General features: G+C 34.9%; 1 protein-coding gene across 2 annotated transcripts in view; it reads right to left on the bottom strand.

The window, feature by feature from the left end:
• The window catches only part of PLPPR4 (phospholipid phosphatase related 4), a 45,544-nt gene that overhangs the window by 21,015 nt on the left and 6,024 nt on the right, over positions 1-18,505 (bottom strand). For both annotated transcript variants that reach the window (XM_024347357.3, XM_524774.9), the window contains exon 2: positions 415-600. In XM_024347357.3, coding sequence (XP_024203125.2) covers positions 415-600 — 186 coding nt within the window. The remainder of the gene's footprint in view (positions 1-414; positions 601-18,505) is intronic.

The following is an 18,505-nucleotide window of genomic DNA, read 5'->3' on the forward strand; positions in this document are numbered from 1 at the left end:
AAAATAAAACTGTGAGTGATAGCAAATGCACTTTTGGCTATGTAATTTCTCCCCCATTTTTTCAGGCTTCAGATACTAAATAAACACATGTAAAGTAAGTTAATTAGGAAGTATATCAGAAATGTCCTATTAGCCATTCAAAGTGAATTATAAAGTTACAAAACTTTTCATAATGATTAATAAAAATAAACACTAGGAATCAATCATTTCTCCAATCATAAAATGTTTAAATTTTAATGCCAATAATGTTAAGCTATTAACTTCCACATGATACTGTCAATATATCTCAAAGACATGACTTTGATTTAGGATTTAGAGTTCACGTTTTGTTTGCTTTGAACCCATTTATTATACAAATGTGGTGATTTTTAGTTTTCCAGGACTGATAAACACAATTTTGGGGGTAATTCTTACCGTAATTGCAGGTCCAGCAAAAGCCAAGCTAAGCAACATGAGGAATGGAATTGCCTCCTGGGTTGGTTCAATGTACGGCATGCTAAGACTCCGGTCATAGCAGCTAAATCCAGAGTGTACAGGTTTGAAGACATCTGTGAGTTCGAGGAAATAGAGGCTAACCACCGATGATGCCAATATAGGCAACTAAGAATGAAGGACAAAGAAGATCAATTTATTCTACCTGATATACAGGGCATACATAGAAAACAAGTGGCTTTCTCTCCTTCTCTCGCTACTCTTCTCCGATTCCAGAGTTAAAAATCATTCATAAGTTCTATTACTTCTACCTTCAACATGGATTCCAATTCACCCACCTTAGTCACAGCCTGTTACGCGTCTATGTTGACCCCAACCTTCTAATTGGTGCTACACCTCCACTCCTACCCTCCCACCATACCCATTCATTTTCCACACAGCATTCCAAAGGGTCTTGTAGAAATATTTCAGATCAGACAGGTCAACATCACAGATAATCAGAAAAATGCAAATCAAAACCACAATGAGGTACCACCTCATGCCAGTCAGAATGGCAATTATTAAAAAGTCAGGAAACAATAGATGCTAGTGAGGCTGTGGAGAGATAGAAACGCTTTTACACTGTTGGTGGGAATGTAAATTAGTTTAACCATTGTGGAAGACAGTATGGCGATTCCTCAAGGATCTAGAACCAGAAATACCATTTGACCCAGCAATCCCATTACTAGGTATATACCCAAAGGAATAGAAATCATTCTAGTATAAAGACACATGTGCATGCATGTTTATTGCAGCACTGTTTACAATAGTGAAGACATGGAACCAACACAAATGCCTATCAATGATAGACTGGATAGAGAAAATGTGGTATATATACACCATGGAATACTATGCACCCATAAAGAGGAATGAGATCATGTCCTTTACAGGCACATGGATGAAGCTGGAAGCCATCATTCTCAGCAAACTAACACTAGAACAGAAAACCAAACACACATATTCTCATTCATAACTGGGAGTTTAACATTGAGAACACATGGACACAGACAGGGGAACAACACACACCAGGGCATGTTGGGGGTTGAGGGTTGAGGGGAGGGAACTTAGAAGACAGGTCAATAGGTGCAGCAAACCACTATGGCACACATATGCTTATGTAACAAACCTGCACATTCTGCACATGTATCCCTTTTATTTTAGAAGAAATAAAGAAAACAAACAAACAACAACAACAAAGTATTTCAGATCGCATCAGTCTAGTGGTTCCCACTCAACTTGAATAAAATCCAAATGCCATCCCATGCAATGCAAGTTGCTTCATGCTTTGGCTCTTGATTCTTCTTGTACTACGTTTTCACCACTTCTCAGCCCTCTGCTCACTGCAATCTAATTGGTTTTCATTCTTTTCCTGTAATATTCAAATTCATTTCTGCCCAGGGTCCTTTGTGCTTGCTGTTTCTTCTTCCTTTTGTGCTCTTTTTCTGGCTCTTTATACTACTGCTTCTTTACATCATTTAATGATGCCTTTCTGCATGCTTTACCCAAGGTAGATCTTGATCCATCCTTCACTCTCTACTTTATCATCTTGCTTGATTTTTTTCATGACACTTATCATTAACTGAAATTACCTTGCCAATTTAATACTTCACTTATTTATTTTTCATCTCTCCCAGTCTCCCACTGAAATAAGTGCTCTATGAAGTGAGAGTCTGCCAGTGTTATTTATAAGTCCTGGCACTTGGTAGGCAGGGAATACATCATTTAATAATTTAAGGAAGCAATCAATACTTGTTGATAACTAGATAATTGAATAAATGTGTAAACCTTAATTTAATTACAATAACTAGACTAGAGTTAACAGAGTTAGCTAATAAAAATACAAGTCACCCAGTGAAATCAGATTTTCAGATAGCAATGAATAATTTTTAGTGTAAGTATACCCCATGCAATATTTGAGAGATACTTACACTAAAAGTTATTCATTGTTTATCTGAAAATCCTGACTTCACTGGGTCTCATCTATTTGGTCTCCCTAAACTAGGCACAGTGTACTTTCTAGGCTTTGTGTACCATTTTTGTGTTTAATTGTTTATTCATTCATGTGTGAATGTGCTAGGCACTAATGTAGGTAGATATAATATAGTGAATAAGAGATAGACTTGGTCATCAAGGAGCAATAGCTTAGTGAGAGACCTGCTCTCAGCTAAAGAGAAAATATCACACATGCTTAACCTAGTGCCAGACCTTCCAGAACTCAAAAATGTGGACTTACATAACACTCAAAGAACTGCTTAGTTTAAGGCTTTGTTCCTTTGGAGGATATAATATTTATTTAAGCAAACAGGAAATGTTTTTGATAAAGACAATATTAGCTACCCATGATTTCTGATTGTTTGGTTTGAAAAAACAGTTTTTTAATTTTTATTTTTAGAAGACAGCATTATGTCTTCTATCCCCAAGAGGTCTTTTTTTTTTTTTGTAGTTAGGAAATAATTAGGTTTACTGGAAAAAAAAGAAATACATAGTGAGTAAACTTGCATAATCTTTCTGTTTTTCAGATGCATGCTTTGCAGAGAACAAAAAGTATATCAAAAACATTTAGTTTTTCTTATTGGCTATTATTCGATCACTTCAAATATCTGATCATTTTGCCTCACTACTTCCCTCTCCTATAGTGCACGAATAGTAGCTTTCAGTCTTGACCAATAAATCAGCTCTCCATGGTGCATGCACATTATTGAAATTTCCACTTAAATCCATATAAATATATTTAAGTATTAATTTAACAAATACTTCATAAAGTGCTTACTACGTGCCAATATTATGTTCTAGAAATTTTAATTAATTTGACATATTTTAAACTCATTTAACCTAAAACTTTCTATTGTGACATAAGATAGTTGCTATCAGTATCCTCATTTTGCAGGTGGATAAGCAGTTACATATCATAAGTGACAGAGGTGGATTTTGAATCCATGAATTCTAGTTCCAAAGTCAACGATATCTGGAATAAATAGTTTATAAATATTATTAAGTATTGTTGTTATTGTTATAACCAGTAACAATAATATGTTCACTAAACATCACCTTTCTCATGAAGCGTTACTTGATAATACCTTTTGAGATTAATTTCTTCAGTTTTAATCCCCTAGTACTTCTTTTTAGGAAATATTTACCCACTGCTCTTTTTTATCTGCTATAAACTAGGTTTAGTCTTTTGCTTTGCTTCCCAAACTAAAATCTCCTTAAGGCAGGGGCCTAATCGTACTGATTTCTATGTTGCCACTGATACACGTTATAGTGACTTCCAAATATATATGCATGTATCTCTATATATACATATATGCCACATTAACATATGAATTAAAGTAATTTGTCATTAATATTATGCATTAGTCTTTTCAGCCAGTAGCCTTCCTGAAACTGACAATTTTTCCAATTATATCATTTTTCTAATTATATAATTTTCCATATATATATTAATATCTTCTATATTTCTATAGAAGCATGTTTTAAAACCTTCATTTGTTTTCCTAATAAGAATCTTTTTTTCTCTGGGCGCAGTGGCTCACACCTGTAATCCCAGCACTTTGGGAGAGAGGCGGATCACAAGGTCAGGAGTTTGAGACCAGCCAGACCATCATGGTGAAACCCCATCTCTACTAAAAAGAACCTTTTTTTCTTTTTGATGTTTATTTATCTTATTTTTTAAAAAGCATATTTACTCTGTTCCTTACATCATTTTGTTTGTAATAGTTATTTGTATAAAATCTTCATTATATTCATTATATTTTGGAAATAAATAATTTTATACATGGTGTTCCCATACTGTAGTTTACTACCCAATGTAATGAATTAAATGACAATGTTTATTTCTAACATAATTGTCTTCAGAGTTACCTTTTTATCTTTTGAAATGCTCAACAACAGATTTTTTTTGAGTGTAAGGAATTTAACAGACGGTATGTGCCGGTTTCGGCATACATATAGAATTGATATGCACATAATAAAATTACACAGACTTGTTTTGATTGCATTTAAAATGAGATTTTGAAAATGAGATTTAAAGAGATTTTTTAAAAGTCTACATAGCCAAGAACTACAAATTTTATTCTCTAGTCATGATACAGCCCCCAAAAAAGTGTGAACCAAGCTTTTTTTGTTTTGTTTTTTTGTTTTCTGAGAGTCTCGCTCTGTCGCCCAAGCTGGAGTGCAGGGGTGCCATTTCGGCCCCCTACAACCTCCACCTCCCGAGTTCAAGCGATTCTCCTGCCTCAGTCTCCTGAGTAGCTGGGACTACAGAAGCGTGCCACCACACCCGGCTAATTTTTTGTATTTTTAGTAGAGATGCGGTTTCACCGTGTTAGCCAGGATGGTCTTGATCTCCTGACCTCGGTGATCCGCCCGCCTTGGCCTCTCGAAGTGCTGGGATTACAGACGTGAGCCACCGTGCCCAGCCGAACCGAGCTATTTTTATGCAGCAATAGAGAGGAGGGAAATTACCTGAGGATTAGGAAAGCGGTTTATTTTCAAAAGGAAAAGACTGATTCTTATAATTACCATCTGCTGAGGAACCTGTGAGTGAAAATAATAGAGCAATTTTTAAGAAGAAAAATTATAACTGTTTTAGAGAACAGGGCAAACAAAAGAAAGGTGTTTTAAAATACCACATTTGCTAGATAATATTGATTTTTCTGATGCCAACTTTAAAAAGACAAATCTAGATTATATATCCATTTTAGTGAAACATTTTATCAAATCTATCATGATATTTTATCTAGATCAGATAGCTTACTTGTTTTTAGCCTGATTATAATAAAGACAAACTACTTTTCACTGGGGAGAGTTCACTTTGCTCTGAGCCTAGGGCAATACAGATCAGTTCCATTCTTTGCCTCTCTCATAGCCATTGTGAATTCAGAGTCCTATAACATCCTTTTGAACTGGTGGAAACCATAGTCACAAAGGGCCAATTTATATGTATGGTATTGGTGCCTCATCCATTTATTCATTCAACAAATATCTTTGATAGCCTGCTAGTCCCAAGCCTCGTTCTAAGTCCTGGGAATACAGTTATGATAAAACAAAATATCTGTTCCCATGAATATTTCATTCTAGTTGAGGAAGCCAGGTAAACAATATATATTTCATATATATAATATATATTATATATTATATATGTATATTATATATTAAATATATATTTCACATATATAATATATAATATATATTAAATATATATCAGAAAGATATATATATATCAGAAAGAACACATACTATAAAGAAGAGGGCTGTGTAATTAAGTGCCTGAATTCCTATTTTAGATCTAGGAAGACCTATTTGAGTAGGTGCCATTTAAGCAGAGACTTGAATGGGCAAGAAAGAACTAGCCATATGAAAACCAGGTAAAGACCATAATCAAAAGGAGGAAGTGATACAAAATGAAGTCAGAGAGGTAGATTTGGGACCAGACGTTGCAGAGACCTGACGTCCAAGGAGGAAGTTAGAATTTTATTTAAAGTAGGATCAGAAACATTCTGGAGAGTTCAAGCAGAGGTGTAGTATGATTTGAAATGTATTTTACAAAGATCACTGGCTGTTAGATTGAGGATGATCATGGTGGGTCAAAAGTAGGAATAGGGTAAAAATTTAGAAGGCTGTTCAAAACTCAACAAATATTTATTAAATACCTAGTAGGCATCGGGTACTTCTCTAAGTGTAAGGAATGTAGCAGTAAACCAAACAGAGAAAACTCCATGCATTCACAGAGCTTACATTCTAGTGGATGCATGGCAATGGCGGAAATCCAGGAGAGATGAGACAGCATGTACTAGAGTTTAGTACTGGAGATACAAAGAAATCAGCAGATTGTTGATATGGTTTTGGAGATAGATATGACAAACCTTGTTTATGGCTTGATCAATGAAGAAGATAAAACAATAAAGGTTGATTTCAAAGATGGGGTTTGAGGAATTAGGCCAGTAGTGTCATTCCTTGGGATAGGGAGAAGTTTGGATGGAAAGAATAGAAGATTCTGTTTTGAAAATATTAAAACTGTTACGTCTCTTAGTTACTAAAGTAAGAGGTCAATTTGGAGCTAACAGGAGAGTCCAAGGCTGGAGGCATAAAGCTGAAAATTATTGGTACAAGATGATTTAAGCAGCAAAATCCTCACTTTTGGGGAACAACACTATCATAAGAGATTTCAAGGTTAAATTATTTTAGTTTTGATATAAGTAATGTCACAAGAAGTCAAAGAAAATAGTTGTGTATATTCATGCCAAACATATGCAAGAGCTATTCTAAGAGATTAAGCAAGATTTTAATATTAATAACACATTTAAAATGAGAGGCTTGGAACCAACTTGATAAATATCCCAAAATCATATATAATGTGAAATTTGAAACAATAACAGAATACATTGAAATTCAATTAAAACTGGGAAAAATACTAGCAGATCAAAGCAATTGTATTAAAGCCTGTAGCCATGAAGAAGATTGTCGCAGGTCAACACACACGTGGTGAGGGAATTTTCTACTTCCTACAGTATGATCTTTAGTGGTATTCTGTAGTATTTTTTGCCTTGTAGCTAATACAGATTAATATTTTCTTCAAATATTGATAATAATAATAACATAATATTAGGCTTTATGGTATATAAAACTATCCTCACTCTAAGTATAGCATATTCAGATTGGCTGCAAAGAACTTCAAAAATATAGATTATAAACACAGACTAACACTTGAAGTGTCATTAAGGGAAATAATTGGTCAGAATGAGTCTGCAACATTACTTAAGGTCTAGAAATCTAAACTAGTTTTTATACATAAAACGGATGTGGCTTGTATGACATGAATAGATACAAATTGAAACAGGGCAGTGTGATTGAGGGAAACCAGTGCTGGCCTCAGAAGCAGGAGAATCCAGTTTCTCCCCTCATTTATTCTGCCAGCTTTTGGGATTTGGGAAAGTCACTTAACCTTTCTGGGCTTCATTTGTTATCAGTGAAATGAGGGGTTTTTTTACATTGCCATCTAATACTGAAATGCTTCATATACTGTCATGAATTAAGAATCATTTCTCTCATTTCTTTCACACTGTCACTGCCTTATATAAAGCATTAGGGCCTTTAAAAAAATCTCTATTCTCTTCATAATTTGTTTCATCCTCCGCAATGTTTCCAAACTAATTTTCCTAGAATTCACACCTCATCATGCATTTAATGGTGCCCCATTAATAACAAAATAAACTGCAAATTTTTTAGAATGATATTTATGACTTTTTAAAATATGGCCTTGATCTGCCTGTCTTGGTTGATTTTGCTTTCCACCTACTCTCCACTCTCCTAAACCAGAAAGACAGCCCATGTTCCCATTATATTTATATTTCAAAAAGACATGTTCTAGTCTCTGCTTCACATTATGGTTCCACATTTATTTCTCATAAAAATTGTACTTATTCTTTCAGGTTGAGATCATGTAATTTTTTTCTCCCTGAAACCTTCTCCAGGCTCTCCACTCAGAATTGAAGACTCCGTCTCACAGACTTCATATATAACTTTATCGAAGGATCTGTTAGTCTGCCTTTGATTATAGTTATTTATATATTACCAACCCTTGCCCTAAGATCAAGTACTCAAGAGTGAAACCTTTGCAATTCACCCAGTGCTTTTAATGTTTTAGGTGTCCAGTAAATGTTCACTGAATTTAATTGGAAGAAATCAAGAAATTATGATTAAAGGAACAAAAAACATAGGCAATTTCTGAAAAGTACACACCATGTGTTGAGGACTTAGGTGCCAGATACTAGTTAAGTTTAAAAGATCGCTATATTCAATCTACACTGTATAAAGTATCTATTAGTATCCCCAGATTACAAATGAGAAAACTGAGGCAGAAATAGGTTATATAAATTGTGCAACAGCCACAAAGCCCCCAAATTGGGAACACCCAGACTCCTACCCAGGTGTCTAAGTTGGGAAACATGCTCAAAATTCTTTGCTCATGGAACTCAACTGGCTTTCCTCCTCCACACCGCTAAGATAACTGCATGTGGGGTGCCCATGTGGGGAGAGGGGGTCCTAGGGGAAAGGTGCAGTTTGAAAAACGCCACTCTGTTTCTCTTAATTCTTATTACTCTTAAACACATTCTCTACTCACTTATTCTTTATCACCCAAACATGAAAATTGCTTTGTTTGTTCCAATCTGAGATCTGTCTTTTCTAGAGCTCCTCTCAGTTTCAGTAGAATTTATTAGGTATGTACTCAGACCTAAAAAGCAAAGGACATTTACTGAGTTTTTATTTAGACGTTTCATCCTAATTATCTACTTTAATTCTTAACCTCCTTGGGATCCCTAAGATAAATTTAAGATAAGGAGCATGCCCCAGATAAGTAAAATAGCATGCCTGGCTTCAAAGGCCAGTAATTGAAACCTGGTCTGCTAAATTCCTGGAAGCATGCACCGCCGTGTATCCTGCTGTCATTCTGCCACATGTCACCATCTGGCACTAGTCTGGTGCTTTTCAGGAAAGGACAGCCCCAGGCTTCAATGAGATTGCCAGTTTAAAGGACACAAGGCGAGAGATGGCCATGTGTCAAGGGGTTTCAACGGCAACAACAGGAAAGTGGTGGCAGGCACTTTCAAATCACACTCTCACTGATGTGGTGCCCTCAGGTCCTGAACGTTATTCCTTGTGCAGTTTCTTTGAAGTTATTTGTATTATTTTGGTTTTGGGAATATCTTAAGAGCATTTAATTATATTTTGGATATGGTCTGCTTTTATTTTCACTTTTGTCTTCCCTAGTGAATGATTTCTAATATAAAGTATCAGAAATTAGGCAAACTTAAGGTTCCACATGTTTTCCTGCTTTTAGTGCTTCCTTCGGATCACTTTCTCTGACCATACAGAGATATCCTGATGAATGTCTAGATCATAGCAATTGTCATATGGGATGGCAGTTGTTCCTTTACATTCTCTCTTACTCAGCGACAAGATCCTTGAGAGCAGAGAAATAGTCTTATCCATCTCCTTATCCCTGACATACTAGGTGTCCCCAATATACAGTAAACTAATACATACATGGACAATTTGAAGAGAGATGCCAAATGTTGAGACATTCTTGCAGTATTGTTAAGAAAATATCCACCATTTAAAAAGATCTTCATTTATTCTACCACAAGAAAATGCTTTCTATTTTGAATTTCTAGAACTCTAATGATTTCATTAGCATTAAAAAATCAAGAAACTTAAATTGGACCCTCCATAGCAATGACAATTAATAGAGAAGAGCTACCTCACCTAATAGATGTATTAGGTTGAATGGGAAAAAATCTGTTCTATGTTTTTATACCTGAATATGAAACTACATCTTTACAGCTCTAAAAGGACCAATACAATCACACTGATGTAACAGTAAAGTCAAAAATAATGATAAATGGTTGTTTTATTACCTGAATATTGATCTAGCACTAGGCTTGGGGTAGTTGGTTTTGCACTCACCAGACTTAACCTCAGGTAGTGAAAATTTGTTCTTCTTACATAATTAGACACTGAAGTATGTGCATTGTCTTGGAAAGCATTTTATTCTTTAAACCGTTAGAGACTAAGACCTGAGGCTGAGAATCTGTATTTCAATTATTAAAAGTAATTGCTTTTAAATCCTTTCTTCCAGCTGTAATTTCTCTTCCCTTACAACATACAGCTGACATTTAAAAATTTGGGTAATAATAGTAATTTAATGCTACTAATGTTTGACAGGTACCATTTAAAGTACTTTATATGTTTGAATTCATGCAATCTTCACAACACCTTTTTGATGAAGATACTATTATTACTGCCATCTTACAGATGAGGAAACTGAGATTACATGAGATTACATGATTTGTATGAGGTTATACAGTAAGATTCCATGATTTGTATAAGGTTATACAGCTTGTTAGCTGGATTACAAACTCAAGAAATCTGGCTTCCCAATTCATGTTTGTGATTATTGTACAGAATTACTGTATTCTACCTCTTCCTAGAAGCTTATACAATGGATCAATGGGTTTCCAAAGACATTGAGAAATAACAAAATAAAAAAGAGAATATTTCTCTTTATAGATAGTTAATGCTACCCTACAATGTCTATAGTGCGTGATATTGTATATATTCTTCATATCCTCTAAAAAGGTAAGATCTTAATATACTTAGATTAGTGTTTTCACTATTAGTGGGATTGCTTTATTCACACATAGAAAGCACACAGATATTCACCTTGTAATAATGTCAGGCAAATGTGACATAACTAAAACTTCTACATGAGCGATCTTCAAAAGTCATGGAACATGTATATTATGAAAAAACTGTGAATGGATTTCAATTTTTTGCTCCAAAATAAGCTCATACTCACTCATAACATATCTGAAAAAGATCTAGTTTGAAGCACCGAGAAGGATAAGATATCAGTTTGAAAAGAACCCCTGTCAGAGCAACATGAGTTCTGCTAAAATTGAAGCAAGAACATGCATTGAATTTATGATGAAGCTTTAGTAGAAGAATGGCAAAATCATTGATAATTTGCAGAAAGTTTATAAATGCAAGAAATCAGCAGTTTACAAATGGATAATTCATTTTAAGAAGGGAAAAGATGATGTTGAAGATAAAGCCCACAACATCAGACCATCCACATCAATTTGCAAGGAAAACATTTGTCTTGTCCATACCCTAATTGAAGAGGACTGACTATTAACAACACAAACAATAGCCAACAACATAGACCTCTCACTTGGTTCAGCTTACACAATTCTGACTGAAACATTAAAGTTTAGCAAACTTTCCATTCAATTGGTGCCAAAGCAACTGTGGCCAGATTGGCTGCAGACAAGAGTAGAGCTTTCAATGGACAAAAATAAACAAGTAGGATCAAAGTCCTGAAGCATTTCCTCAAAGAACTGTAACAAGTGATGAAACATGGTTTTATCAGTATGATCCTGAAAACAAAGCACAATCAAAACAATGGCTACCAAGATGGGAAAGTGGTCCTGGCAAAGCAAAAGTGGACTGGTTAAGAGCAAAGTTCATGACAACATCGTTTTGGGATGCTCAAGGCATTTTGCTTGTTCACTTTCTGGAGGGCCAAAGAACAGTAATATCTGCTTATTATGAGAGTGTTTTGAGAAAGTTAGCCAAAGCTTTAGCAGAAAAAAGCCCAAGAAAGCTTTGCTAGAGAATCCTTCTCCATCATAACAATGCTCATCCCTCTCACCAAACATGGGCAATTTTGTGAGAGTGTCAGTGAGAAATCATTAGGCATCCATTTCACAGTCCTAATTTGGCTTGTTCTAACTTCTTCTTGTTTTCTATTCTTAAGAAATCTTTCAAAGGCACCCATTTTTCTTTAGCTGATAATGTAAAAAAGATTGCAATGATATGGTTAAATTCCCATTAGCATCAGTTCTTTAGGAATGGACTAATGGTTTTTATCATTGCTTACTAAACTATCTTGAACTTGATAGAGCTTATGTTGAGAAATAAAGTTTATATTTTTTGTGTTTATCTTTTAATTCCATTTTTTCCATGAACTTTTAGAAGTCCCCTTGTATTTGAGTTATAGCATAAGAGAAGCAAATTTCTGATTTTGAGATTTAAATTGACATATAATCTTAACATTATATACACAGGAATGACTGAATTAAAGACCATCAGTGTTTCTAAATTAATTATGTTTTCACGATGTTTATTAAAATAAAGTATCAATTTTATTATTAAACCATTTTACTTAAACATTATGAAAGTTCGTATTTTCTATTACATTCAATACTTAACAAATACTTTTTAGTATTTTCCATGTGCCTGATACATTTTATTTGACCTATTAATTATCCAGAAAAGGAATTTCTCATCTAATTTCAGAGATTAGAAGGCTCTAGCATATCACAAGCTTCTCTTCCCTCTAAGCTTGTCTCCTACATACACATCTTTATACACACTTAGATGCACACTTAGATGCCCATTATGAGCCCTTCTTCAAAGTTAAGTTTCCAATGCTGCTGAAGGCCTTAGTTATTTAAGTTTCATTTTTGAAAAGGCTTGGTGTATGTAAAAGAGATATTGAAGTTGAGCACTTAATGTGGGACATTAATAACTTCTATTTTATTTTCTAACATTTTAATGCTGTGATTAAGTTAATTAAAGTAAGTAGGATTGTGTTATGTGTTTTACTGGAAAACGTCAGTCCTTGTGATTCTTAGGGTCATCTCATATGAGGTACCTCATACCCCTCTCCCTCTCCCTACTGTGCTGCATCGACCTCTGGAATCTTAGGAAGGTGAAGGGTAGTGGTGGAGGAAGAAACAGCCTGCTGAGTTTGGAATGAGCAGTTCTTAAAGATTTTTGTAGTCCCATAGAGTAGGCATTTTCTAGGATGTGCTACACTTGGCCCTTGTTAGTCATGTTGGAACATACATTTGAGCAGTGAAGTCTTAGCAATCTCTTCCTCTATTTCTGAACAGGACTGAAAGAACCACTAGCCTTTAAGGTCAGCCAAAGAATAATGTGGCCAAGGCCAAAGCCAAAGCTGAGGTTCAGTCCAGGCTCTGTCTCCCTATATTCATTAATTAAGCTGCTAGATTTATTGACCTACGCAACGACTAATCCATCACAGATTTATTGAGAGACTGTCTGCTCTCAGCTATTTGCATTGTTCTACAGGCTGGAGTTTAAAAATAAATAATAAAAAGAATTTTTCCTTAATTATGTCCTGGGCCAACCATCTAAAAATTACCAGAACCAATATTATCTATGGAATAACCATTAGTCTGAGACTGAAATATTGAAAGATGTAACACCATCAAATAATTTTTCTTCATGTACATAAAATTCAACTGGAAGCTAGAAACCAAATGAGGTCTTAAAGCAGAAGAGTTTTCAAAAATTCATCTCCCTATAGTATATTGTTTATAACAGATTGCTGACCATCCTTTTTATCAGGTTTTGCCATGAAGAAGACATTATTTATGTCCAAATCTTCACAGTTGGATGTTCTCCATGTTTTAATAACTCAAATCTCAGTTGCTACAATACAGGCATTTTCAGATCATCACCCAAGGGATAAGTAACCTGTTAATTCTTCAGGGTGTATCCAACTGCCTTAAAAAAAAAAGATTCCAATGAATCATACAATAGCCTAAATGAGATGACTCATTCCCAAAGACTAAATCTAATTTATTCATCATTTTTAGAAAGCATAATATTCTTTATTTCACAGATGGTTCAGTTGAGGCATGGGAAGATATTTAATTTGCATTGAACAGACACTGCTGCTGACGAGTTTATATATGATATTTTAGAACTCTGGAAAGATAAGAATGGCAGTGGCTTACAGATTATGGGCCTACCAACAACCTTGGAGTAGAGACTTTCAGTGGAGTGTTACCTGGGCACTGTGTTTAGAAGACACACAGTAAATGAGAATTCCCCTCCACTGACTAGGTCAAGGTAAGGGTACTGAAAAAAAAGTGGTCTCTATTTTGTGAGTGTGTGCATATGTCCCTCTATCTATAAAAATGAGCAGGAATTCCAGTAAATATTTGTTGTTGTTGTATTATACATTGTAATAAACTGCTCCACCATTGTATGCACACTGTATAAAACATACATAAATGTGTGATACCAATAAAAAACAATCAGGAGAACCAGCCCCTTTCCAGGGAATCAGGTAGCATCTAAAGCTACCACAAAGTTTACTTTAGACAAGATGGGAGAGGGGGTGTTGGTAAATGGGACAGAGAAAATTCATTTACTAGGCCTGACTTTGCTTTAGAATTCTTGGCCATATTTTATAATTTGCATATGATTAAAGGGTCGTAATTACTCTAACCTGACCACAATAGTTCCATCATTTTCAAATGAGAAAAATGAGGCTTAGAGAAAATAAGTTAATTGCCCAAGATTCTAAAGCTAATTGGTAGATCAAGTAAAGAAGAAAACTATATTCTTTTAAAAAAGTAAAAAAAAAATATCTAATAGTTTGTTTTACCATAGGTGCAAAAAATTGTTTGCTGGTATATGCACCTTATGTAAGTAAAATAACTTTCTATGAAAATTAAAATTGCAAAGTTCTTTGCTTCAATGATGCCTTTATTTGAAATTTCAAATCTCAAACAATCCATAGGTAAGTCCTAGATTATAAAATGAACGTAAGTACAATTAAGAGATGAGGACTCATATAGACCTTGGATATTGATCTAATCTTCAACTGTTCAATAATCCACAAGGCCGAGCAATATCTCTGATAGGCAATTTATGATCACTTTACAAATAAAAATGTCTCCACCAGCTGATAAAAGACAGTTAAAGAAAAATTTATGTTCATATGATTAGTCCTATTTTATTACATCCAGTTAAAATTTATTGAAATCCTACTATAGACCGGAAAGTATGCCAGTGATGATTCCATTTTGTTTCTATTACTTTTACCAAAAGTCACATCATAAGCAATTGATAAATATTTATTCAACACATAAATAAATTGTTGTAAGAGTACAAAACAGGTTATATCCTGGAATTTCATTTTAGCATTCCTTATTGAAGAACATTTAATAAAAGATCAGTCTCTTTTGGACTCTGTCCATGAGGACTTAATTTCTGAAGCATGCCTAGGATTTCATTAAATGGCAGTTTACCTCTAAGCAAACCCATAGCGCAGACTTTTGGTAAGAGCATTAAATTGTTAACGATATAGTCACATCTACTTCCATTGCTCTCACTCCCAAACATCATTCTTCTGTTAAATGTATGATTCCATGTTTACCTTTTCCCACTAATACATTGATTTTAATTACTTGTCTTTCCCCTTTTCTTTAATTTATTCTTAAGTGATCTAAATACCAGTTTTACACTGGCAGAAACCATCTTGTTACAGCAAATAAGAAAGCCATTATCCTCCATGTTGCTTGACAGCCAACCAGATAGTAATGGACCTAAGTGCAATTGGTTCAGTCTAATTATTGGTAAGAAAAACACCTCAATGTTAGTTCTGCCAAAATTAGTATTTCTATCCTTGGCATCCATATTACAAAATCCACTTGACCATGAAAAGATTACTCCATTTGATAGTTATCTGTAAATACATTTCTCAGCTAATTCATACAATAAAAGGCTACCATGATGCTCATAATTAGACATTTCACAGTTTAAATATCACCTTTTTTTTTCTTCTGACCAAGATGAAAAATAGCACTACTTGAGTTTTAGGCAAGTTTTTGGACTTCCCTGAGTCTTCGTTACTTAAGTTTTAAAATAGAGTTTATATTTACTTCTCAGTTGCATTTAAAGGATCAGATGAGATAATGTATGAAAAATTTACATTGAAGTATAAGGGAAAATTCAAAGCTATTCCATAACTGATGACATAAATTATATTCTTACTGCTTCCCATGTTTATACTTCCCTGTACTCTCTGTTAGAGACCTCATGTCAAGGGAGTTCATTGTGAAATTACAGGTGGGCACTTAGGCAATGAGAAAAATCCCTCCTAATTTTCTAATCTTTAGCTATTACCATGCTTTTCAAAGAGCCTAACAATTTGGAACAGTGGAAGATCCATTCATAATTGCTTTGACTTGTTTAATGTAAGGTGGTCATGAAATGTGTTTGGAAGTTAGCACAAACAGCCAGCACAATTTGTTCACATGTAGAATTAGAATGACCTGTATTTTAAATGTTATAATCCAGAGGGAAACTTTCTAATAAAAGGAATTCTAGAAATAGTAATAATTAGGAAAGAGCACTAGAACAGGAGTCAGGAGACCTAGGTTCTATTCCTGATCTGATATTAACCAGTGTGTCCTTAGGTAACGCTGGCATACTTGATGTGTCCAAAGGTTAACTCAGTTAACCTCTTCAAAGCAAAATTTTCTTAGGTGGTAGAAGAAACAGTGAGGCCATATGTTCTTCGATCGCATAATTTTATTAGCCTTATCTCTGTAATAAGACTTTTAAACTCTGTAAGACATTTCCTCACCTTTTAAATACAAAAGTTGCTTGAGAAATAGCCTATGCTGTATACATATGCTGAGAGAAAATGTGTTTGCTTTGAGTAATATTTGTAATACATTTCCAACATAAACAGCAATAATTGTGTCTCAAATAATCTTTATTTAACAAGCCAGCTTAGAAAACCAAAATGTTTAAAGGGGTCTCCATGGTTTGCTCACAGATTGGATCTCCATCACACACACACACACACACACACACACACACACACACACACACACACACACTTCACTCCTACCTTCAATTTTCTAATGCTTTTTCTTCTAATCCTGCTTGACTTGACCTCTCTCTGTTTCTATTACCTTGTTGAGTTTCTTTCTTTCTATCATTTGGACACACCTACATATTCTACTCTCCTAAACTCTATTTAAGTTCCAAGTCTTCCCTCTCACCCCCACCCACTGATCCTCATTAATCTTCATCAGAGACTCATGGGTGCCATTTGTGCTTGCCCAGAGGAAGCTTCTTTTTAGGGGACACTGTGCATTCTAGACATGTCAAAAATTAAACCAGTTACTATTAAGTAGGAAATACCACTAACACAGCCAAGTTTAGTAGCTGAATGTAGAGAAAAACTCTGTTCCAGAACTCTGACAGAGCCACAAACAGACATGTTTCAAATGCATACATCCAGATACCATGAAGCTAGCCAAGTCACAGCACAGACAGGGCTCTCCATTGCACTTCATCACTAGGTTTAGCATTGTTGTTGGAAGCATGTGTGAGACAGTATGGTGTAGTCATAATGCAAGAGCAAGATGGACAGGCTCTGAAATCCTGACTCCCTCACTTCATTGCTATGTGTCCCTGGTAAAAACAGTAGCTCTCTGAGCTACAATTTCTGATTCAAAAAATAAAGATAACCATGCCTTCTCAGTAGGGTAGTTCTCAGGACTAAAAATAATGTATCTAGAGAGTCTGCCATATAAAGAAGACTTGAAATGAACTATTCTTTGTTATTACTATGATTATTATCATCATTATTAAAATCTCCTTGAAATTGGCAGAAACCAAGTATTTTTTATTTCCTGATAGAGAAAAGTAGAAAAAAAATCACATTTTGAGTAACTTGGCCATGAAGAAACAGTAAGATAGTGGTGGTGTTTAGGAATAGAAAATAATTCCCTAATAGCAAGTGCTATGTTCGATGCTTAGATTTGTAGAAATGTCCTCATTTAACTCTATCTCTAAAACTTAGGACTCTGTTCTCTATTTACTTTATTTTGCATCAGACTTTATGCATTGTGACTTTGAAAGAGAAGAGACTTGCCAACTCATCTCATTTGGCAGGGTTTGAAGTACTTCTTTAAGCAGACTCTACTTCTATACAATCTAGAGAAGAGAAAAAAATCTACAGCTACTATTTTGGTATATGCAATGCAGAAATGTGATTTTGTATTTCCTACTGATGCTAAAGTTTATGTAAAAGGGAATAGGCTAGCAATATTTCTCAGCAAGAAAATCAAATGAGTTATATAATTTGTACATAGATCATGAGATAGAACAGAAATCTTGTGAATTAATGTTTGCTACAATTAAAAACCTGTGGACACTTTCCAATGGAAAGAAAATAAAAATTGTATTAAGGTTTTGTCAAGATGCCACAATTTCAAAATGTGTGTCTTTGCTCAAAGGCTTGTTGAACTTCCCCAGGTAGGATGGCAACAGAGTAGCAGCAATGGCTTCTTCTTCTGAACAAACTGTTTAGTTACTGACCTTATAGGAATTAAGCTCCATTAACAAAATCCTGCAACGTATCTACTGCTAAGTACACATTCAAAGTAATGAAAACTTTCTGAGTAGGCCGGGTGCAGTGGCTCATGCCTGTGATCCCAGCACTTTGGGAGGCTGAGGCGGGAGGATTGCTTGAGCCCAGGAGTTCGAGACCAGCTTGGGCAACATGGTGAAATCCTGTCTCTACTAAAAATTATAAATACTAGCTGGGTGTGGTGGTGCATGCCTGTAGTCCCACGTACTCAGGAGGCTGAAGTGGGAGAATCATTTGAACCTGGGAGGCAGAGGTTGCAGTGAG

The sequence above is a fragment of the Pan troglodytes genome, chromosome 1 (genome assembly GCF_028858775.2).
Source record: "Pan troglodytes isolate AG18354 chromosome 1, NHGRI_mPanTro3-v2.0_pri, whole genome shotgun sequence".
In the NCBI taxonomy this organism is placed as follows: Eukaryota; Metazoa; Chordata; class Mammalia; order Primates; family Hominidae; genus Pan; species Pan troglodytes.